Source organism: Ischnura elegans, chromosome 5 (genome assembly GCF_921293095.1).
Source record: "Ischnura elegans chromosome 5, ioIscEleg1.1, whole genome shotgun sequence".
NCBI classification, from domain to species: Eukaryota; Metazoa; Arthropoda; class Insecta; order Odonata; family Coenagrionidae; genus Ischnura; species Ischnura elegans.
The window spans coordinates 16,964,924-16,989,592 of NC_060250.1; the positions used below are offsets into that span (position 1 = coordinate 16,964,924).

The 24,669-nt window shown below is 38.4% G+C and overlaps 1 protein-coding gene across 5 annotated transcripts in view; it reads right to left on the reverse strand.

Annotated features, from left to right (window-relative positions):
* LOC124158540 (plasma membrane ascorbate-dependent reductase CYBRD1) overlaps positions 1-24,669 on the reverse strand; it is a 369,658-nt gene that overhangs the window by 7,723 nt on the left and 337,266 nt on the right. For 3 of the 5 annotated variants that reach the window (XM_046533674.1, XM_046533676.1, XM_046533679.1), the window contains 3 exons: positions 9,357-9,580; positions 6,442-6,662; positions 472-641 (listed from right to left, as the gene is read on the reverse strand). In XM_046533674.1, the coding sequence (XP_046389630.1) occupies positions 472-641; positions 6,442-6,662; positions 9,357-9,580 (615 nt within the window). The remainder of the gene's footprint in view (positions 1-471; positions 642-6,441; positions 6,663-9,356; positions 9,581-24,669) is intronic. The other 2 variants (XM_046533677.1, XM_046533678.1) reach the window with 1 other exon arrangement.

Sequence of the window (24,669 nt, forward strand, 5' to 3'; positions counted from 1 at the left end):
TGACTTTAGCTACTCTTATGCCACTATTGTTTCCACTCTTTACTTTATGACAACTACCTTAAACGTAGTTACTCTGGTTAGCATGAGATGCTAGCGATCTAGAAAGAGTGGAATCTGTTACATCATGCTAATGCCATTATGAATCTCCAAATAAGCTCGTCATTGAGATCACAGTCATGTTCTATGAATAGGGCATGGGGCCAAATATTATGGTAACCTATTCACTATGAAGACAATTTGTTAAAATCATCTTTCAATGATGCCTTCAGCACTTACATACTCCTGAAGACTAGAATGACTCAGAAGCATATCCTGCATTCAGATTTAGCATGCAATATCTTAAAAATAAGCATACCTATTTCATATTTTCCCTGAAATTACAATTCAGGTGGTTTTTCTTCACATTTACCCCATACTAGGTTGGGGAAATGAAGTGGAATAAAAACGGAGACACTTAAGAGATGTACTCACTTGAGTGTGAAGAGTGCCTTTTCTGTGAGTCCGGTGAGGCAGGTGGCGACGGCGAGCATGAATGTGGTGATTCCAAAGGAGGCGTGGATCGGCACGAGGGAGGCTCGGAATGCGGCCGTGGCCCCTTCACAGCACAGCAGGATCAGGAAGCTGAAGAAGCCTACGATGAACTGGAGAGAAAGCAGACACACTCCTAAGAAATGCATAGTTGGCAAAGAACACTATTTCCCTGGGCCACATGAATTTTGTCATTTTATTTTATTTATCTTTGCTTCCCCAAAAACAGCACATTTAAGGTCTTTACATCAGGGGATTCTAACAATTAGCTATGTTGGACAAACAAGCATCCATACCCATCCATGGATAGGAGCAATATACCCGGGCGGGAATTGAACCCACAACCTACGGTTTGGCAGGAGAGGACTCTACCCCTCCACCACCAAGGCCAGAAATTTACAAGAAAATCTTCAAGAAATTTACACCTCTACTCTCTCAATCTACAATACCACAACGTTTACATGTAGATGTAAATTAATGAAATACCCAACTACATTAAATTAACCTTTCAGATGCAGAAAGCTCTTCCTTGGTGAACTTAAACCACACAGGCATAAGTTATTATTGATTAATTAGCCATATGGTTTTCTGATTCTGGTGTAAAAAGTTATGCACACACCAATTTCAATACAATTAGATAAGTTAATGGCAAAACCTATAATGAAAAATGAATTACACCGTGATTATTCTCATTCAATTTCAGATTCATTTATTGTAAATTTCAATTTAGAACATCAAATAATGAGTTTTGAAAAAGTGCAGAAAAAATTAAACACCAATTTTGGATGGATATCAATCAAGCATAAATTATTATTTTCATACATTGAACAGTGAAGAGGTAAAAAGGCTGTCACAGGTGAAAGGTTAACTCTATTTTTTTCAGGATCAGAAAATTTTTAAGGTACAATTTCTAGAATGTCTATCTATTATATCCATTACCAAACGGGCATGCAAAAAATGCTGAAGGGAATGGAAGGTTTCCTAAAAAAATGTACATTTCAATACCTCTTTCTACCATAACTACACACATGCATTTTGTTGGATAGATTCAAGTAAAGTACATAGAAGGGACTAAAACACAGAACCTAAAAACTATTCAACAATAAATATCAAGAAAAGTTAGAATTATAATGATACATAAATACTATTAATATAAAAAATGGCTACCAAGCTATGATTTATTATAACTAAAAACCATGCAAATAAAAGATTGGTAAAATTTTTAAAAGAATTGGCAAAAGGCTTTGACACTCATTTGCTTTTGGGGAGGCTAACTTTCAATTCTCCTTGGCTGCATAACCATGATGATATGTAGAGAGTATCAAAAAGAGACAAAATTGTACTTATTAAATTCATTTAAATAACATAAGTGGCCACATGGACAGGATAGCACCTTATGGTTTATTTGAGGGGCTGAGAAAACCTAAAATGACTTTGAATCATGAATTCCCAAATAACCGAGTTACCCATGTGCAAATATCCATCCGCAAATTTGCCTTACATCTAGGTAGGAGCCCCAAAGAGTCTTGGTAAATGACCGGGAGAGGGAGAGATGGGACAGGGATATAAAAATGACGCTGATTCAAGACTTGCAGAAAAGTATGGTAGATGGTGAACTAAATAGAAATTAATTAACATATCATTTTATTTACACAATATTACTTAATAAACCTCCTCAACAGGCATAGGAATTGTTTTTAAGAGGCCAAAGGACTAGAATGACCGTTTGGATTCTTTTTGCTTCGCAACTGATTATGATGTGACCTTTTCCCATTTTTCATGATGAGTAATTTAAGGTAAAGACTGAATAAATATGAGTCACGCACATCAGTAGCCAAGAGGGCAATACATCCTAGAATACACATCAGTTTCTACAATTAAAAAAATTGACTACAATGGCTGCTTTCCATGTGTATTACCATGGATTATGTACACCCATTCATATCTGCCAGAAAAGATCATTCAAGGGAGAAAGACTATCAAGAGTGTAATTGTGTTATCTTCATCTATTTCAACATAACAAAAAATTTGCTACCACATGACAGACAAGTGCTCAAGATCAGTGAAAAGTTATACATTAATGATTACAAAATTAGTTATTTACTTACCTAGTATTGGAAGAACTTTGACAATCAGACACGAGAGTATGTATCATCATTTTTCAATTTAGCATGCTATATGTTGTTTTCTACAATATAAAATATAGTACCATGCACTCAGGCTGATTAATAAGAAATGATTATTACTAATAATCTCATCTGGTTGGTTTCCTCTCCTCTCCCACCAAATAACTCACTTCTTTGATTCTTTTCATTTACATCCACATAATCATCTTAATTTTCATTTTGCCTTTCACTTTATTCTCATGACACCAAGAACTAGTCTAAAGATGGTTCCCATTAGCTAAACTCTTTAAACCTTTAAAATACTCATCCCACAAAATAGTGCTGAGTGGTAGGAGGGAGGTAGGTGCTTATTTAAGGAATAATGTTGGACTACCCCAGAGGTGTAACTTTTTTGGAGTCTTCCACAAGTGAACTTTTCGTGAGAAAATTCCTTAAAGGAAAAACCATTTGCCTAGATCAGTACACAATTTGCATCTCCCACATTTATCCTAGGTGATAATAATAAACACAGCAGAGGAAGAACTTCACTTGGTAGATCACAAGGGGTGAATTTAGGAGGTCTGAGTTCAAATCCTGGTCAGGGCTAATCATTTTTTCCTCTGTGGAATTTTCAAACAAAAATTCGTTGCCAGGCAAGGTGTTAGACTAGAAATATTTAAACATTTACCAACTATTGATTGGTGATTAATCACTAATGGACACTCAGCCATTGACCCTATTCCCGCAACCCCAGTTTGGAGATGACAAATATCTGCACCACCAATAAATAAATCAATCATCCACCATCACTCAATACAACTTTTCAAGACCATAATGTATGTACAGGTACAAGAAAACACATATTGAAAAAATGCAGCACTTATCAGCTTTTTCAAAATAGTGCGAAAGCGGTGCTATATACAATACTCTCACATAACGCATGAAAATTTATTGCAAAATTTAAATCATTATGCCTGAAGAACAATTGTATCAGAATTAAGTACGATGTTTTAAACCTTTACATCATAAAAATGCATGCAAGCAATCTTGGATAGACATAGTAATTTACAGACAGCAAAACTTTGATGCTGAACAACTTTCTGGAAAAGAGTTTTAATTAGGAATACACATTTATAATAACATATCTCAACTAGTGAGAAGAACCAATGGGTTTCCGCAAACACAGCAAAATTTTTCCCAAGCCTCCAAACACAGGGTCAACATATGAAGTTTAAAATTAGAGCCTTCATGAGTTCTTTGTCTCTCAATATTCAAATATTGAAATCAAAAAGGAAATATCTATTCTTGGAATCTGTCTGAAAGTATATATTTTCTATTACCAAGAAATGAAATGTAATAAATAATGGAATGGATTTCCTAAAACCACCTTATTTTTGATGACTCATCAAAATTATCACTATGCAATGTTATGACACATACCTAATATTCATTTTATCATATTAGCAATGTTAAGGAAAACATTGATTGCTTTTATACAGATAAGTATGCCGAGAGCCATCAATTACATCTCCATTAATCCACAAATTTCAGCTCAATTTATGGAAGCTGTGCATGGTCCTTCAAACCAACTCAAAAGTTAGTACATATCATTATATGTATGAGCCCAACAGCTTCCAGGATACGGTTAGCATATTGATGTATAAATAAGTGTGTAAATTTTCAAAATTCATGATGGAAATTTTGGAAAACTTAAAAACATATTTTGAAATTCAAGAGTTGAAGTTTAAAGAATGAGAGATATTGAAAATTATTTCACATCTGAATCATAAACTACTAAAAATAAAAATTATTCTCTTGCTTTTCTATTTTGCTCAATGAAATTTAATATCATTCCTCTTAATAATCATTTATGAAGCAATTGGTTGGGTTTAACCAAAATTTGACTACATAGGTACCTAACCATTCCATTTCATCAGGAGTTTGAATAATACAACCCTACAGTATAAAGTAGCCATGTCAATCAATTTAGGGAAGTAAACTTCATTAAACCAATCATACTGGTGTGAAAAAACAATGATTTTCATTTAATCCATTCTCTAAAAATCAGGATAGGATTACTTTCATTGATGAAGTGGACATGAGTGTTTTTCACCATCCTCCTTTCTGACAAGATTCAACTGAATATTTTAATTGTTTCCATCTATTTTAGTCAAAAAAATTTCTGTCAACTTACTAGGTATATTAAGATGAAAAATTAGTCTAGGTGACAAAAAATAAAAAAAAATGAAGGGCATTTTTGAACTGCACCTTTGAATTAGACAGGAAAATTTATTGTCAGCATCACTGTCAAGCAAAAACCGAAATGGCTATTTTTTGCATCTTTTAGTCAGAATACCTAAATACCTGATATAACAGAACAGTTATTTGGTTTGGTCTCCCTAATTGCTTCAGATAGGAACATTGGAGTGTATGATATACATTAATTTTCCATTTGCTTACCGACTCAGCGTCAGATTATTTCAGAAGTTTTGGAAAGTTTTATTTCATTTTATTTTTCTAAAATTTCAAAATTCAATTTTTAAAAATTTCATTGCTCAAAAAATGATATGAATGCCCTAAAGAAACTTTTAGGTACATCAATATATATATAGGTTAAGCTGCATTTTTTCCTCTAACACTGCCAGGAACTCCCCATCAACCACAATTAATATTGCTGTTACGCAATACTTTCCATTGCCATTGCACACACTTAGAAATGAATTCATAAATTACATGTTAAGAAGAAGTATCTTAGTTTAAAATGTACAATTATGTTAGCAAAGGTTAATAAAAGTGAATCAAATAAAAGCTGTTATGTTAGTAAGCTCATTATTGGCTTCGTTATGTTACATTATAGGTAAATTTAGTGCTTGTGAGTAGAATATTATTTTTGAAAAAAGATTGATTTATAGTGCTTTCATTCCATAATTTAAAATTTATTGATAGATGAGAATTTTAAAATGTGTAGGAAAACATATAAAATTGAAAATAAAGTTAGTGGAATTAAAAGGACAGCAGTTCCAACCCTGAGTTGTAGGGTATGAAGTTTTAAGCAGCAAATGATACATTCACATTTTTCAAATCAGTTTTAAAGAGACTGACGTCAGAATTCATTTTTTAGACAAACAATAAGTATAAAAAGCAAGTAGAAATAAAGAGACAGAAAACTAATGAAGGCATAATTGCTTTTCCAATAAAATAAATGCTATTTCACAGTTAACACTCCATTCGGCAGTTTGTGAAGATGAATACTATTGTATAATGTTCATACTAGAGGGTGAGAAATTTAATTAAAGCCTCCTAATTTATTCTTATCAACACGATCCACAATGAAATGACATAAAATATATAAAAGCTCTTATGGGGTACCATCTCAAATGTAGGTATATCTACATTTATCCATGATCTTATATATTTCAAGAAGTAACACTGTTAGTGGAGTATACATTGTTTTATCAAAGAAAACTCAGAAGATATTCAACCCAATTAAATTTATTAACTGAAAAGTGAATAAATTTGGCTATTGGCTTCAAATAAATTATTAACCTGTTTAGTTAGAGAAAGGATTTTTCAATCATATAAGATTGTCATATCCAGATGAATTATCAAACAATAAACTAGAACTATATTGTATGATTGTAACTTCAACAGTAGATGTATTCATAGCACGAAATCTTTCCTGGAGCTTTATTTTACAGCAGATCTTCACAAACATTTGGAGTGTTTCAGAATAGCTTTGTGTATAGCCAGACTATGCGTAGCTATTGGGATGCTGGGGTTTAAAAAATTTGCTGTGCTGCGTATTTACCACTCGGAGTACCTGGAGCGCGAACAGTCCCATGGTCACCAGGCCCATCCATGAGTGCAGGCTGTAGAAGTTGGGGATGGGTGGCGTGGCCAGGTTGTGCGAGTCCAACACAGCGAGAAAGCCAACCACGATGCATGGGATGGCCAGGGCATGGAAGATGGTGTGCAGGAGCTTGACGTAAATGCGACGACAGCAGCGACACACGCGGTAGAGCAGCAAAGCTGAAGTGGAATAAATTAGAAGATAACTCATTCATTCAATGCTGGAATAATTACATTGAGCAACTAATTCGCTTAACAGAATGCATGCAAACAGGGGCGGATCCAGGACTTCTTTCTGGGGGGGGCACAAGCAAGACTGTATCCAGGATTTTGTTCTGGGGGGGGGGGGGGGGCATGAGGATACCTCGTAATACAAAACGAGCGCAATGATTATGGGACCGTATTAAAAATCTTGCATATTTTTTTAGGGTCTACTAGGGGGCACGTGCCCCCTCCCCCCACCTCCCTAGATCTGCCTATGCATACAAAGATTGTTAATCCAAATCCCAATAACAGTTGGATTAAAAAATACCCCTGATATCATTCTTTTTATTGTTTTAGACCCATTTTACATGGGAATATCCTTGCACAATCTGATGGACCTGCAACAGTGCATTTTAAATTGTGTTGTGTAAAGCAGAGAATTGCTAGAATGCAAGCAAGAATGCATGAATGCAAGATTGCACAACAGCTCATGTTCTAATTTAGCCCATGCATTCACAAAAATTGCTTGTCAGATTGAGAAAAAAATGCAGTTCTGAGTTGCAAAAGTACATGCTTTGTGTAAAACAGACTTTGGGTAAAGACTCCATAAGAGTTTTAATTGCACTGAAATCATCCGAAAAAAATTTAAACCATCGCTCGTTTTAATGAGCATTCTATAACTGATATAGAGCTGAATATAAATGAAAATAACTTTAAACTTAGAAACCACTCATGTGTTTTCAACATTATACTCCGTATAATGGAATCCATTTTATGGAAAAATAACAGCCAAATAGGCAGCGAATGCACCCAGATTTGCACTGCCTTTTTGAAGAAACAGAATTTCAAAGAATTGATTTCTTTCCTACGCATAAAAAAATCTGAAACTTTGAACTAACGAGAAAAGTGCACGGATAATTCCCATGTTATTCCGATTTTTAGCAAACCACCTATTACGATTCACATTAATCGCCACGAGAAAATAATTTCCCCGGGAAAGGAGATTTTTTTCCGTTTTTGGAAAAAAAATTTCGGTTTTGGAATTTTTTTTCCAAAATTTTGAAATTTGGAAAAAACCATGGACGTTTGGCAAACCATAGGAATTATAGACCCTCGATAGCGCAGTGGCCCGGTTAGCGAAAAGGTACGCAGTTCGATTCCCGGTCCAGGGGAATTTTTTTCTCGTGGCAATTTCACCTCCGTTCACGCGGAAAGTTTGAAATAAACCATATTTACCGCCAAGCGCGGCGTTAGGGCTGGAATGGGGTTCACTGCTCGGCAGGGGCGCAGCCAGGAATTAAGGCGATTTCGATTTACAGCCAACTTTTCGAGTTAATCTCATCGAAAAATCGACGTCCTTCAACCCTTTAGCAGACAAGTTGATGATGTCACTAACGGCGGTCCGGCGGGCCAAAGAGCCCCAGCAGCTCCCCAACCTCGAACCCTGCCGTTCATATTCTTGTGAGCGATTCCATCCGTAAATGAACGGTTCTCTCTAAACGATTTAATTAGCCGAAATTCATTAAGCCGTGAAAAGTTGGCGGAAACTTTCACGTTTTTTATTCATTAATAATAATTTCCATTGCTTCCAGAGCAAAAAATAAAAGTAACATCGAGTATTGACAATAAATGGGATTCTAAGGCAACCCCAAAGATCAGTGCTGTAGAGGTAACTAAATAATTTATTTTGAGCATGATCATTTGTACAATCCTCATAAATAATTCCCCAAGATTTGTTACAACCATAAGACAATGTTGGTTAGTAAGGTTGAACCAAGCTTTCTATATTGCGTAAGCTGAAAAAATAACCCGGAAAATAATAAAGAAGTTCATAGAAAAAAAAACAAATTTGCATTATCCGAAACAAGGGAAGCAAATATTCATTTTCTCGTAATTTAAACAAAAATTACATAACTATATCCTTCTTGGACTAAAATTTTAAAATGATGAGCTAATGATTAGATGAAGAAGTTACTTTTCAAAGTAACTTACCTCGCCCTTAAAGCTAGCGAATTCTTTAAATGGATTGATATTTCGGTTTTAGTGATCTACCCCAATTTTCAGTCTTGTAATATTTCCATATTCAGATGAATTCTCAAATAATAGAAAACTATACGTCTTGATTATATTTTATAATTTCCAAAATAGTAATATTTGTAACATGAAATCTTTCCAGGAACTTCAAAGTATACAGGGTGTCCCATTTAACTTGACCACCTGAAATAACTTTTTGTCCAGATGCAAGTTCAAAAATGTGTCAAGCAAATGTTCATTAGCCGTCAGGGGGACATTAATCAGCATGATTGCCTTCCTTGTAGCCTTGTTATTTACAAAGATATGAACAGGAGGAGTTATAGGAGAGGAAATGAATTACCGAATAAAAAATATAGGTGCCATTTAAAAAAGACATACCGCTGTTCATATCTTTGTAAATAACGAAGCTACAATGAAAGCAATCATGCTGATTAATGTCCCCCTGACGGCTAATGAACATTTGCTTGACACATTTTTGAATTTGTATCTGGACAAAAAGTAATTTCGGGTGGTCAAGATAAATGGGACACCCTGTATATACTTCATTTCAGCATACAGTGCAATTATCATTGCCTTAATATCGACGTCGGTAACAGCACTGAAGCTCAGTTGAATTATTTTTAAGTAGATGCTTACAGAATCCGCTGAACGTGATGAATCCAGCCACCATGAGCACGGGATGCAGGTTGAACTGCAGCTGTGGGTTCTCCGTCCATGCGAATCCTTTCCGGTAGTAGAGCACCCAGAAGAGGACGAGCGTCAGGGCGCCGAGAAGCAAGAGGCTGGCCAGCACTACCATGAGCATGTACTCGAACCAGTTGGTACACGCCCACTCATGCTCCTCCTCATAATGCCGGTGCCTAAACAAACGAAAGGAGAGAAAGCGCAATTAGTGACATAAACTTAACATAAATAGATTTTGTATTAGAGTTCATGCCACTAAAATTTTCATGAAAATTGCATACAAGATTCTCCACTTCCGCAACGCCATTTATTGCAGCCGGTCACCGTAAATAGATTCGTACGGAGTGGCGCGCCTGTCGCTAGGATACCTGTCAACATACGTATTAGCCTGCAAGATATACGCTACGTGACGGAAGTAATCATTTATTGCTAAAAATGAAGCTCATGTCAGCGATCTTCTAATATACCACCATAACCGTGAGTTTATGTACAGGTGCCGGGTAATGAACAGGGCAGTTAATTGCGCAATGTGACGTAGGTATGTACCAAGGCTCGATCAAAATTGCGTCGTGTAAAGCGGTCAATTGCTCGAACACATGCGAGAGTGCGTGGATGCGAGACGGAAAAATAGCCTCTGCTATAATTCCAAGCTCGCATTCACGCAACTTCAACATATTTGCAGTGCTAACATGCGCAATGACATGCCCCGCGTAAAACGGCCCTAATAGATCTTTCCCTTATCTTAATTCATTGCGTTTGGAGGCCAGCAAAGATATGAACGTTATCTTTTGACCTCCGTCACCGATGTATTTAAAGGCCGTTTTACACGGGGCACGGAATTGCGCAGGTTAGAGCTGCATTAATTTCTAAAATGGCGTGGAATTGCGCGAATGCATGAACGAAATTAGAACAGGGGCTATTTTGCCGTCTCGCATCTACGCATTCTCGCATGTGTTCTAGCAATTCACCGCTTTACACGACGCAATTTTGATTGCGTCTTCGCACGTACGTCAGATTGCGCAATTCCGTGTACCGTGTAAAACGGCCTTAAGGATTTAGAAGGTTTTCTGCCCGGCTCGGATAGAAGCGCCATCGTTGATTTCACTTCCGGGCCACCTTCGCACACTTGGGGGTGGAGCAGCTGTCGTTCTATCAAATTTCCTCTAGCTCTTAAGGAAATTAGAATGTTTATTGAGAATTGCTCCCAAGTGGAGACCTAGTGTAGAGTCCAAGACTCCCTCCGTAAGAACTACTAGCCAGAGCATCGTAGAGCTATCAACAAAGAGCTATCTTTCACTACACCAAAATATTATGAAAATATTTACGAAAAATTACCTTAAGATAATTGACAAATAGTTTCCCAAATAAATTAAAAATACGTACGTTTGGGAATGAATAATTTTTATTCGGTCAACGTAGCAATTCTGCGAGTCAATAGCAAGATAGTTCCACGACTGCAGAAATTTTACGAAAGTTCTCGATCGATTGACTGTTTTAACACTTCATTTTTCTACATTAAAAATAATCCAAAACCCAACTGAGATGAATTCACTTACGCGTGGCTTAAAGATATTTAAAGAAATCCATGGTTTCTGTTTTCACTTCTATTCATTCACTTGAATGAACAATCTCGAAATTTATTGCCTGACATCATTAATAACTTCCTATCTGCTAACCACAAGTTTCAACAACCGCTTGGTCTTCCATAACTCTTTAAGAGGAAGAATCTCTCTCAGACCAACGAGACTTAATTAAAGCAAATTGCTCTTCCTCAAGCGAGGCAGGATATTCGTGAATAATCTCGTACAGGGAGGCTCAATGAGCCGGAATGCTCGCAAGAAAAAAAGAGACAATCGGCGCCAATTTCGATGAAAAATCACATCGATACATTCCTTTCGTAAAAAAGAGCGTAAAAAAATTGTGAGACCAAGAGGATTCTCTAGCATGACGAACGGAACGCAGGGACAATTCTACAGATCCAATCCTAAATAAATTCCACAGACATATATAATATTCGTAAATGGCGACTTTATAAGGTAGCTTTTAAATGTTTGCATGAATTGAATTTCCCAGGACAGTATGACCACTGTTGTTGTCTTTTTGTTCTGAGAGGTCCAAGCTAAAAAAATATTTCCATTTCATCGAATTAAGTTTACGAAGAACATTTTCGTAGATTACTTTTAATACATGGGGAGTAAAATAAATCCAGTATCGACTAAAACAAGCATTTTTACGGAGATAAATTTCGGCAGATTGAGAAAGAAAGCTTGATTCGAGAGGAAATACAGGTCAACGCGATTCGTAAAGTGTTCCATGCAAACCTAACTTTGGGCTAACCTTGCTACAGCGGAAGGAACGATCACAAATTCAAAACGTAGTTCAAGAAGTAGTAAACGGACATTTTGAAGGTATTCTTCCTATGTAGAGGATTAGAGGAGTGGAATGACGCACTTGAAGAAATTTTTAAGATCTTCCACGCAAATATTAAAATATTCTGTCCCTTTAGTTTGCTCTTAGGTAGGTAGGCTTTTAATTCATTTGAGTTCTTATGTTTCCACCGGGTGATAGCCTACTTGCAGGCAGTGGCGGATACAGGATAAGGTCAAGGGGGGGGGAGGTATATGAGGATTAAAATTCCAGCAGTAGTGTGAGTCGGAAAAAATTACTATTCTATCTGGTGTATATTGGATATTAGATCCCCCATAGATACGCCACTTCTTGCAGCAATATATATTAAATGAATAAATGAAACAATAATAAATATAACTGATAAAATAATTACGTGGATAAACGGTTTAAGTAATGCAAATGCAAATAAGAGAAGCAGAGGACACGGAGAAATTGAGACGAGCAATACGGACAGACTAGTATGGAGATTCTGGAAGGAGGCAAAAAGGGACGTCTCACTGTGGGGCACTTAAACAGGGGCACTTAAGATACACCGCTCACTCAGATGCGATCGGAGATAGATGCCTATGCAGTCTCCTCCTCGCTAGCCCCCCTGGCAGCCTTCGGTGGAACGAGTGATGCCCGCGGAGAGCGGAAAGTGAAAGGAGTCGGAATAGTGCGGGGGGTGGATGGCTGCGTGCGTGATGATCCAAAGGAAACCCGAAGATGACCCACCGACCTCATCCCTGGAAATCATTTTGTATTCGTCGCGACTGCATTTACGTTGACACTAGTGAATTTCTCACCACATTATCGATTTTATTCACACAATTAACGACGACGCGGTAGCCCAGTGGGTATATTTGCCAGCCAATGACGAAGCGACCTCGGTACAAAAACCAAAAGCTTTATAACACTCCCAATCAAAATTTCTCGTGGAACCGTACGAGGTAAAATTTCTTAGAAGTGAGAAATTTATAAAAAATAGGAAAAAAAACTAAGTTGGCCGCATTATGACGCATGATGCGTGATGAAAGCAATCGTATAAGGATGGGTGGAAAGAAAGAAGTACGGTCCCGAATGAGTTACATAGGACAGGTAATTAAGGATTTAAAGGAGAAGAAATATATCACTTTGAAAAAGCTAGCGAATAGGAGAGCGGAATGAAGAACCCATCTAAGTGTCAAACTGAAGAAGAAGTAAGAACTGTGTCGAACCCATCTTAGGATTGTTGACTAATGATAATAATGATGATGGTGAGGAGCCAACGGGCCAGGAAAAGGATCTGGCCCGATTCCCTGATTTCGGATTTTTGCAATAACGCCAAGAAGTCCTAATTTTCAATATGCGGTTACAGCCGTACTTAACATTTAGCTATCAGCTAAAACTCAATTCACAATAGCCTAACCTACGGAAATAAAAGACTCTTCATGATTTAATTATTCATCAAAGGTAGTTAATTGGTTGGGGTAAGTTTGCATGGAAGACGAAGTGCTCAATCCACTCGCGCCTCCTTCCTCACCCACCGTGTTCATTTGCATCGCATGTCTCTGTCACTTACACTCCTCTGCCCTTATTCCTCTTGTTTCCAATGCTCTCTTTATTCCCTATCTCCAATTCACTCCAAGTCATCCTCTCTTTTAAGTTCTTCTGGAGCTCTCCGACCCAATACTTGCTTGGGCCACCTGACGCCAACTATCCTGTTAACGTGGCCAAACAGGAGAATTTGCTTCCTTTCTATTTCGTCGAATATATCTTTTACCAATTCCATCATCTTCGTTATTGTACCATTTCTAACTTTATCAAGTCTACTCTATCCACTACTCCTTTCAATGTTATCTCATTCCGTGTCAATACATTTTTCTATTTTTCATAAATGTCCAATACCTCTACTCTATATGTTATCTCACTATCTAACTTTCATGTATCCTTACTTTCGAATTTCTGTCAACATGTTGGTCCCATTAATGTTACGAAAACAAAACAAAATGAATAATTCTCTCGTCGTTTACAAACTAACCTCAGTCTTTTAGCGCCGCATACAGCAAATGAGAATTTCGTGAGAAAATAATCCGGCCGGATCGCCATATCTGGTTTCATTCGCACGCCCACGCGGGGTACCTTCGCGATTGAATCAAACGAGACGCGACTTGAGATGGTCACAGATTTTCGCCAGTAATGAGGAAAGCCATCCTTCTCCGAACCTCTCGTCTACACGAACCGGTTAGGCCGACTAAATAAGAGTTAGAGGGAGGTGCGTGGGAGTGTGGTTTAGGGCAGAGGAAGTACTGTGCTCGAAGGGGATATAGGTGCTCCTTTCCCACGACCCGGCGACCTAGCGGGGCGGACGGGGTAGTCATCGGGGGGGGAAAGGGTAGGATATGGGGGGGGGGGGGAAAGGCGAAGCAGTTTAGATAGGAGAGGGGGAGCGGCAGGAGAGAAAGGTTGCCCGGGCTCTTGACTATTCGGGAGAACGACGAGAGAAAGAAAATATAGAGAAGATATTCGTTCGGTTGGGTGCCTTAATATGAAGCAGAGGAAACCCTCAATTTTTACTAAAAATTTTCGAATGCCGGACTGTTTCGGATTTCTTCATCATAATATTTTTCTTTTTTAAGTGTGATATCCAATTATTTAAGTATTCCACCGATTAAAGCTGGTTTACATGGAATATCTAAGAAGTATTCTGGCAGAGTCCACTCCCTTCGTGAACTTTCCTCTTCAATTCACAATAAGGCCTACTCCCTTTCATTCGATCTTAAAATCTTATTCTATATCTTCCTCTCCCTTGTTTACCCAACATTCTTCCCTCTAACACGGTTTTCAACATCCCCTCCCCGCTTAGTAATCGCTCCATCCTTGCTTTCCCTTTTTTTCCATACCTCATCTAGAAGCTGTACCTCCTCATCCACCATATCCAGCACTGATTCGGTCAACTTGTGCAAAAATGACAGGGAGGACACTATTTAGAGGAGATTATTTGTCAAAGGTTGTGTACAAATGCACCTACTAATGCACTGAATGATGGATTAGACCGCAGAAGGAGAACACTCTCCGTCATAAGTCATTACCGCTAAAGAAAATTACTTAGGAAGATCTTACCTTAGAAATCGTGGACTATCCCGTACTTTCAAATTGAACTTCCCGTTTCAGTTGTCACTTATATTGTTAGGTACATTTTCTTTCATTACATCTATAAATTTTATACTCTTTCAGTCCCTAAACCCCTTATCAAACATTATTCCCAATAACACGGATTTTAACATCGCCTCCCGGCTTAGTTCTCCATAACTGGGATGAACTACATAAAAATTCTGAGACACAGAGGCATAAAAATTCCTTTTTCAATTGACAAAAATTTTCTCACTCAGTGATATAAAATCATGGCTGCTTAGGATAGAAAGGGGTAAGCCACAGGCGCGCAATGCAAACGCATTCCTTTTCCTTCCCCCGTGGCCATATCTACTCGTGCCGGGAGGACTTAGAAGCGTTAGAAAATTTTTAAGGCTTCACCCGTGATATGGACCCTTCGGGTGATAGCCAAATGGTCTTCTCCAAGGCTACCAAGCTCCTTGAATAATATTTTTTCAATGGAAAATGCGAAAAATGATAACGCCGTATTATAATCTATTGGAGTTAGGAGAAAAACTTTTTAAAAACTTCATTCCACCTCTCTCACTCAGTGATTCAATTTGAAGGTTGGATCTTCACTCGATCAGAGCAAGGCAGATCTGTTACTTTCCATGGGCTACCTCGGCCTTAGAGGATTTTCATTTGGGCTCTCCATTAAAAGCTTCGCCTGGGATTTGATCCCGGGACCCCACTATAAATACTCTACCTACTACCTCTTACTTCCTATCTATCTATAACCGCTCTACCCACTGGGCTACTGCGCTCCCTTGATTCACCATCTTCAATGAAATAAAAATGCGGATATCAATAACACAAGAAGTTATTACTATGGAGATGTATGGGTAAAAGGATAGCGCGAAAGGGTGGGTAAAAGGTCACTGGGTGAGAGGGATGGAGAAAGTAAGGGTTAGTCATTGGACGTGGGTATTGGAAAGTTCACTTCGGTTGGCTGGTCCTTGATTGGTAAACGAAGACTGGCAATTAATATTAGGGAGAGCAGCCATACACTTGTATGTGTTACATTATCCATTAGTCTACACGATGATTCACTTGCTGTTTTATCGAGTACTATGTACACAGGGCGTTTCATATGCTTGTACAGGAATGTGTGTGCTCTAATCCCCAAGAAACCATTATAATTCTACAATTACATGTAATTAATAGCGAAAAATTAATTATCTTTAGCAATCAGAAATCATTATTATTTCAAAGGCCTTCTAAATACGATAGGCATCACCTGCCAACCCTAGAATATCTATCTTTGTAAGTATTTTCATTGCGGTTTGATGTTGAAAATAGTCGAAGGATAAGTGATTGAGAATAAAAGCAAAGAAGGCCGCAAATGAGTTGCATAGGACAAGTTACTAATGATGTAAAAGAAAAGAAATGCGTAGATATAAAAAGGTTAGCAGACGGGAGAGTGGAGAGGAGAGCTAGGTCAAATTAATCTTCGGATTGGTCACTTTTGATGATGATAATAATCGTAATCATTTATCCATCGATTCGATAAGTGGACAACATAGAAAGTTGCCGACGATTGTTGATGATATTTAGTTGTTTAAGCATACTCAATTTCGACAGTAATCGTTGCATCTTGGATGGTAAAAACTTTCATAGGGATCACTTGCGGATAACCGGTATCCAATCCTATCTCCGTGGAAGAGAAAGGGTAAACGATGGCGATTCAGAGTTGATCCTGTGTGCGAGGGCGTGGGAGTGGCAGGGAGCGTGTGAAACAACGCGAGTCGTCCTGAAAAAGCTGCGAAGGGAGGGTGGCAGAGGGTGACAGTGAGAGAGAGAGAAATTCAAGAGAGGAAGGCTGCTACGGCTGTGTTTTATTCAAGCGACCACCACCCAACGACGGACCCTCTCGCTATGGACTGGGAGGTATTCCGTTTAAAGCCAGCCCCAACAAGCTCCTTGTGCTTTTATTGTTTTTATTTTCACTTTTTTGAAGCTGGACACCAGATGGCAGTAGGGAGCAACACGATGCTACTGTGATTGCTAAATTGCATGGCGGGCTACGGCGGAAATTTGTAGTTGGCGCAGGAATTTAGTAATATCTTGGTGAAAAATAGGTTAAAGACTGTAATGACCCTGGGTGATCCACGAGCTATGGAGATTATAATTTCTTCTTGTTATAGCATTTGATTTGCACTCAGATGGAAATGAAAAAATAATACAATAGTCATCAAAATATCTCGCCAATTACTTGCTTACTTACAATAGCTTGCCGCCAGTAGGATTTTAAATTTGAACGAAGACGGATGTCAAAATGAGCGGAAAAGAATGTAAAATGCCCGCAGGACACATAGGACTAATAAAAACTTACCCTAAAGTAAGCAACGCCCAAAAATTCCGCTTCCTCGAGCCTGTTTGCCTTGAGAAAAATGAAATTTCAACCCTATATTGGACGGGTCTCCCACACTCCAAATTTCTCTCCACTTCACTGATTGGAAACTAGTAAATTCTTAGCTTTAAGGAACCTCCTTGCCGATTAATTATTTAGGTTCTATCGCAATGACGTAGGTCAAAAGAGATCCAACCAACCTTTCGTGCATATTATTTAAATAAATAATTTCAAATATAGTTTCCTACCATCTAGAAAGGCAAAATTAGGCTGTAAATTATTTCAATGAACTCATATTGCTACTAATCTGGCCGCTCGACCTGAATTCAGCGCCAACTTTATTTAATTAAAGCACCTTGATTTCAATTACGAAAGTAAATTCTCACAGCTCCAAGCTTTAAGAGGAGGTATTGCTACAAAATTTGTCACGACTCCAACATATTGACGAATGATACATCCATTTTCTTGCCAAAACAACTTTTTTAACGATATCAAATTTGTTTCACACATTGGTAGATCATAATTTAGATTATTTTCTTAATAAAATTCATGATAACACTAAATAGTGTATTAAATATCATCATAAAATGGCTCTTTAAGTAGATGATAAATGAAAGTAGGTAACTATTCGTTGTATGAGTTTATGACCAATTTGTGATGAAATTCACCCTTATTGACATGGGCTATTAAGGAGGAACACTAAATGTGTGGCGCACATAAAATCAAACTGCAAATTAACAGGAAAACGTAAAAAAACTATGAGAGAAAATTGCTAGTCCAAGAAAAACTAGAGATTACCTACATATAAATTTATGAAATCGCTCGGTCAACGACTTCCACACCCTCAGCTGTTGCAGTATACATACTCGTGGGGAAGGAAAGAGATGGGGACAACGAGGATGCATCAGGGTAGGCACGAGAGGGGTAGATGCAGCTGCCCGGGGGCAGAATGCAGCGGAGGGTCTGAGGAGACTGGCGTCACGTGTCTCCGCCGTGAGAGCACGAGTGCTCAGCGGGTTGCGTTAATTGTAAAGAGCAGGGGTGAGAGAGACATTTGCAATTTTTCTCCCTTCCATCCCGAGGAGGAAAAAAAAGAACAGAAGAAACAACACGGGCGCACGCAAAAAAAATGAATGCGTGCATGCGTCTCTCACCCGCGATCGATGGGCGACGAGCGCTGCGCTGCAAACAACAGCCACGGCCGGTATTCCGACGTCCACGCGAAAAGATACGCTAACCGCTCCCATAACGTGGTCGCTGCACCCGGAGGCGACCGCTTCAGCCGGCATCCACCCTTCCTTCGCACACAGCTATTTCCATGGCAACTTAGTTTATTTACCCTATCTCCCTTTCCACTCCGACCCAATCACAGCTCTAACTACATACGGAGTCGTAAACTTCTAGATTCTAGTTTAAATCCTAATTACTCCGAAAGTTCCATTAAATTTCAATATTTACGCACCGTAATATGAATTATTCGATCATCTGTTTAACAAATGAGTGAATAATATTTTAAAATGAGAATCGGGATTATCATTGGCGTCGCAGAAAAATAATACCAATCTTTCTTAGCAATATGGTTATACGCGTATATTTGAACAATTAAAACAACTTATTGTAAGGTAAGGTTCTTGATAAAATATAAATTGCAAATGGTAATTAATACAATTCAATATACAAATCCACTATGGACAATGCTTTCTACACTATATATCATATTCAAGGCACTTCTTAGGCACTTGAAAATTACATAAAATGTCGAAACCACGGTCGGTAATGGAATTTTATATTAAAGTGTGATAATTGCCATTTGTAATTTATATTTTACCATGGATATATCGCCTTCCCACTAACTCACGTCTGAAACGATTTATTAAGATAAGGTTACCTCGAAATAATAATAATAGATTTTTAATAAAATTTGGGTTATTAATTTATAACGGCAAACAAAAAAATGAAGTCTGTTATTTACGTATATATTTATTTTTACGTTTATTGGTCCACCTTTCAGTTTTCGAATATACTTTTTCTCGGTAGCTTATAATCATGAGGGGATGAGACTAAAACGGCTGGCTATCCTTCTGGCTTTCATAGTAAATGAATTAGCATTTTGACAGTTTTATCGATAACTTAAAAAAAAAGAAAATTCAGTTAACGGAAAAATTTTGCCATGAAAGAGCTATTTCTGCGATGATACTGTGCACTGTTACCTTTCCTAGTCCTTGTTTCATTCTTCAGTATGACCCAAGTTTCAATTTCATTCCTTTTGAAAAATATGATCAAATAAGAAAATTATCGGATAAGAAAACTGTAACGAAATATACATCGGCACACACCATGGATATGCTAAAAGTTGAGCAAAACGTAATTTATGAAATTAAATGGGGAGGAATCTCGCACAGGAATGATCTCCATATTTCACCAAAATAAGAAAGGGGTAAGGTGTTTAAGAAAGTTGTAGAAAAAAATTAACTTGAGGCAACGCTAGAATACATAGAGAATTTAGGTGATGCATATAATAATAAAAAAAGGTCTTCTTTGAAGATCCTAAGAGCTATTTCTCTCGATGCGATTTAGGTGCGATTAAAACTCAGTAGAACTACACCTAAAAAATTTATTTCTCATGCTGCCAGTGTACATGAAAATTTACAGGAAATGTTTTAGAAAATTAGCTTCTTCTACAAATTATTCAAAATGTGTGAGGATTAATTTTTTGGAAGCTTCAGTAGGAGAAGCTTAAAATGTTGGAACTATTTTCCTCCGGGATGGCTTCGTGGCCTGGCATTCGCCCGAGTCGTGAGGGAAACCGGCAAAACCCCACGCAGGCCGCCGTGTATATACGATAGGTGAGATGATGTGTCCCTTGTGATGCCTTCCGCTATTATCCTTTTTCGTCCATATGCTAGGGATTCCACTCACATGATCACACAGATGTTCATTTTGCATGGAGCGATTATATTGGCGCGCGCCTCAGTGGCCCGCTTCACCGACAGTGAGACACTCGTACGCTCTCGTCACCAAGGCAAATAGAGCATTGTTGGCCATATCGAAGGCCGTGATATCCAAGCGACCATTGTTACCGTATTAATTGACTAGGTTAGATACGTCCTGTTACCATAGTGGCATGATACGAGCCGTTGAAGTGCTATATTTTCGGAAATAATTCATATATTTATAAGTTTTTCACCTTTTCCAAAATAACCACTTTAGTTATTTGTTTCATATTTCCTGGGAAGTCTAAAAGTTGGCGGGAAGAAAGTTGAATAATATTTTATAATTGTGATTGACGAATTAATTTCGCTGACGGCTATTTCTTGACACATTTGTACGCGTATACTTTTTACTCGAATCGTATTTATTCAAAGCTTCATGCCGTTTTTCAGATGCATGAAATTATTGCTTCAACATGGTCACCAGGCTCTTTTTCCTGTAATATTTTCACCCTTCCCGAAAGACTAATTTAACATTTTACGACTAGGTTAGCTCATAAAGTACGATACATTTGCAAATGAAACAGTCAGCATGCCTGGTAGCACAACAGCAGTTTGTTGCAGCAAGCAGTCACCGTCTATTTAAACGTAGTTTAGTTAATATTTTAAAAACTTTGTTGAGACTGGTGGGTAAACAATGAAGCTATGAATAAGATTAATTTGCCCAAAAATACAACAAAGAGCATTTATTTCATCGTCCATGCAATATCCATAGTCATCACATAATTCATAAAAAATGTACACACTATGTTACTTATAAATTTCGGACGAAACATTGCACTATGACGATCGATTTCAATGCAATTATCTCTCACTTATTTCCAGAACCCTCTCTTCAAGGAATATTACAAATTTATCAAACGTTTCTTGTGTTTATTCTTCCCTCAGCTACAATCGTCGGAAATCAGTCAACGTCCAAAAATATTCTATGCACCTGAGTCCCCAGGAAAAAAGTTTAGGTTAACGGATTTGACTAGGATCATGCAATTCATCAGACAGAGAAAAGAGTAAAAACAAGGCGATCGCATTAACCTGAAATTGGAAATTGCACTGCATTCCACTGGAGTTAAATGAAAAACTACCTTAAATGACTAGAGGATGAACTAGGAAATTGAAAAATAATTTGACGCTCCAGATAAATTAAGCCCAGGAGAGATGCAGAAGATCGCGTTTCCCCTTGCAGGATGAGATGTGCTATTACGGTGGATCGGATAGAGGAGAGAAATGGATTTGGAGCGACGACGAGGAGAAACGTGAGATGGATGGACGCACGGAGAACGCTACGATTGGAACGAAAATGAGATATCGTGATGAGAAAGAATAGGAGGCGAGGAAAATGGCAGGAGGAGTACCCACGATCCAACCAGAGGAGGAAGACGAAGGCTGCAAAGAAGAAGATAGCACACCTGAGCTCCGAGAGATACGAAGAAATTCAATTCTAAGGCTCGTGTTTTCTGGCAGTGAATTACCACGATGCAGTTCAGCAAAAGCACGATATTCTCGGTATTACCATGGGCTTCAGTTTAATGAAATGTATCTTCAAAAGGGAAGCATTTTTAAAACGAGGATGGAAAACGTTTTATATGAGAATTTCGGCCCGTTTGGGGGATTCAAACTAAGTAATCTTCCAGGACGGAAAAATCAGTCTGTAAGAGCTTAATTTCAGCTTAGTAAAACCACTTGTCTGTTTCCACACACTTTTATTTAAACCGACCTTGGTTTCGGCAACTCGTGCCATTATCAAAACCAAAATTTCATCCACATCGATATACTGCTCAGGAAGTCGCCTAAATGAGCGTCTTCCATGGGATGTTAGGATACCAGCCATTTAAAAATTAAAAGCAAGTGCTCCAAACATTGGCGTCGTCAGCATCAACACTTGGGGAGGTCCGGGGGTCCTCCCCCGGAAAATTTTAAATATTGGGGGGACGCGTCCCCCATGTCCCCTATGACGGCGACGTCCGTGGCACTAAATAAGTTCCGCTTTGCATTTATTAAAGTCCATCACTGTTCGCGAAAAAAAACGAATTCCCATACCTATGCGTTCGGCAAAATATCTCTCATAATTTATGGTTTCTGTCGGGCCTGAAAATAAAGTGAGGATCTAACACGAAGTTCTCCGCGTCGCTCTGAAAGATATCCATTCTCAATTGCTCACGCAATCTAAGCCTAGCGCGCAACCTCCTAGTTTCTATCGGCTCCCAGCATAATTCGCTTAACATCAATGTAACGTTTTCTGTACGCCCGTAGCTATTTTTGACGAATCGCGCAGCTTTATTTTGTATTTAACTATGTTTACAGACTAACGATTAGACTTTCCGCGCCGGATCCCATACGCTCGCTGCATATGCATAGTGGCCGGACGAGTGAAAAATAGCGCCTTAGGAACTAAAGGTTGCAAGACTCATCGATGAGAGAAAAATGAAAGCCTACTATCCAACCAAATCAGTGCAAAAGTTTTCAGACTAAAGCAGATCAAAACTCTAAGCCACGTATTCGAAATGACCTATGGAAATCATACGGCATGAAAAACTGGCTATTTCCTTGAGGTTAACGCGTACATCTCCGTAAATGTGATATCTATCTCGAGAATTTGTGAATAAATATTGCTCCACTAAAAATGAAAAATTACTTGATAAGACTTTCCTAATATTCTTATAATTAGATATCCAATGTGACATTGCTATAACTAGTTATGATGTTTTACGTATCGCCATTGCGAGATAAATCTTCGGTCCTCGGTTTTAAGCCTATATGTAGTGATTGAGAGGAGACCATGCGTGTTGAAACTTAGTTGAAGATTTAATAAAATAGGGAAATGAAATCATATACATAATACAACAGTAAAATATATATTAAAATACTTTCATCACCAAACTATCGACTTGGATAAGAATGTTTTGTGGGGTATTGACTTTTTAGTTTGAGATTTAATAAAATAGGGATATTAAATCATATCCATAATGCAAGAGTAAAGTATACATTAAAATACTTTCGTCACCAAGCTATCGACTTGGATTAGAATGTTTTGTGGGGTATTGACTTTCCTGTTAGTCGCTTGAATTTAGTTTTTCCTTTAAAATAAATGATGTGTAACTCCAACGTGAGCAGGTATCAACAGGCAATAAGTGAATGCACACGCTGAGGGGAGAATGGACTAAAAGGCTTCGCGTAATTTCGCCACTTTGCCCTGCCTCTCTTCCCGCCTGCTTCAAAGTCTTCCCCTTTCACTTTCCCCTTCGCAGTCCTCCACCCGCCTCTCATCCCATCGTAACAGCCACTCACCGAGGCCCCTCGCCACCACTTTACCCAGCATGCCCCTCTTCCTCCTACTGCCTTCTTCTAATGACGCTAACCTTCACATTCTGAACACACTTCATCCCAGCTTTCTTCACCCAGGACCCTCGTTTTAGGGGGTTCCACCGATGGATTTCCATCCACAGGACCACCACTATTCATGCCTAGCAGGAGTTGAGATTTTCAGTCTAGTCCATATGTTATCCCATTGTCAGTTTTGCCGAAAATCCTATCATGACCCTAGGTTGCCTACTATCGCAGTTTTTTCCATTCCCTCTTCTCATAAGGCCCTCATCACACAAAGTTTGGCAAGTAAAAAAAAAAAAACGCTTGCAATTATGACTCTACGGGCAGGTTTTAAAATGTCTAAATAAGTATATTTGGGAGCATAAAATCAGTTTTATCTGTCTTCCACAAGAGGTCATCTGTTTAACTAACCGTTATTCTGAATTAGGTTTCATTATTTTTACTTTAAAATATGTCAAGGTATAAGGTTTCAAATATGTATGCTTCAAATATTCTAAGGTTACGACAGTATCATGTTCTAGTAAACACTAACTACACATTATAAAACCATCTCGACAAGTTTCATCCGGCAGATGGCTCACTCAGGTTCTTCCATTCCCTAACATCCAGGGTTTTCGTATTTGGTGAAATAGCTCAAGGTAGTGCACCCCCTCCCTAGTCCTCGGTTTACTCTAAGGACGCGTTAAGTCATTTTAAAATCCCACAGCATTAACCGCTACTTTACATGTTCACCCACGTGTCCTCAATAACGCCAATGACCTCAACTATCTATCGCCCCTTCAAATGGCACACTAATCAACCCTTTCCTGTGACATCGGCCAACGCACGCCCACCCATTGCGGCCGGAAAGCATCAAACACGAGGCACCACGCACCGCGGCATGTTTACGAACGGACAGCCGAGATTCCTAATGCCAATGCCGCGCTGGTCGACATCTCCCGTAACGGTTATTGTCGCCCGAGCCATCAAGTGCCATCACGCATTTCAGGGTGTGAAATTATGCGTCCAGGAAATAAATTGAGTGACTCGTCTGGTGGAGGTTAAGGGTGGATTCCCTAACTTCGAAGAAACACTAAAGGAA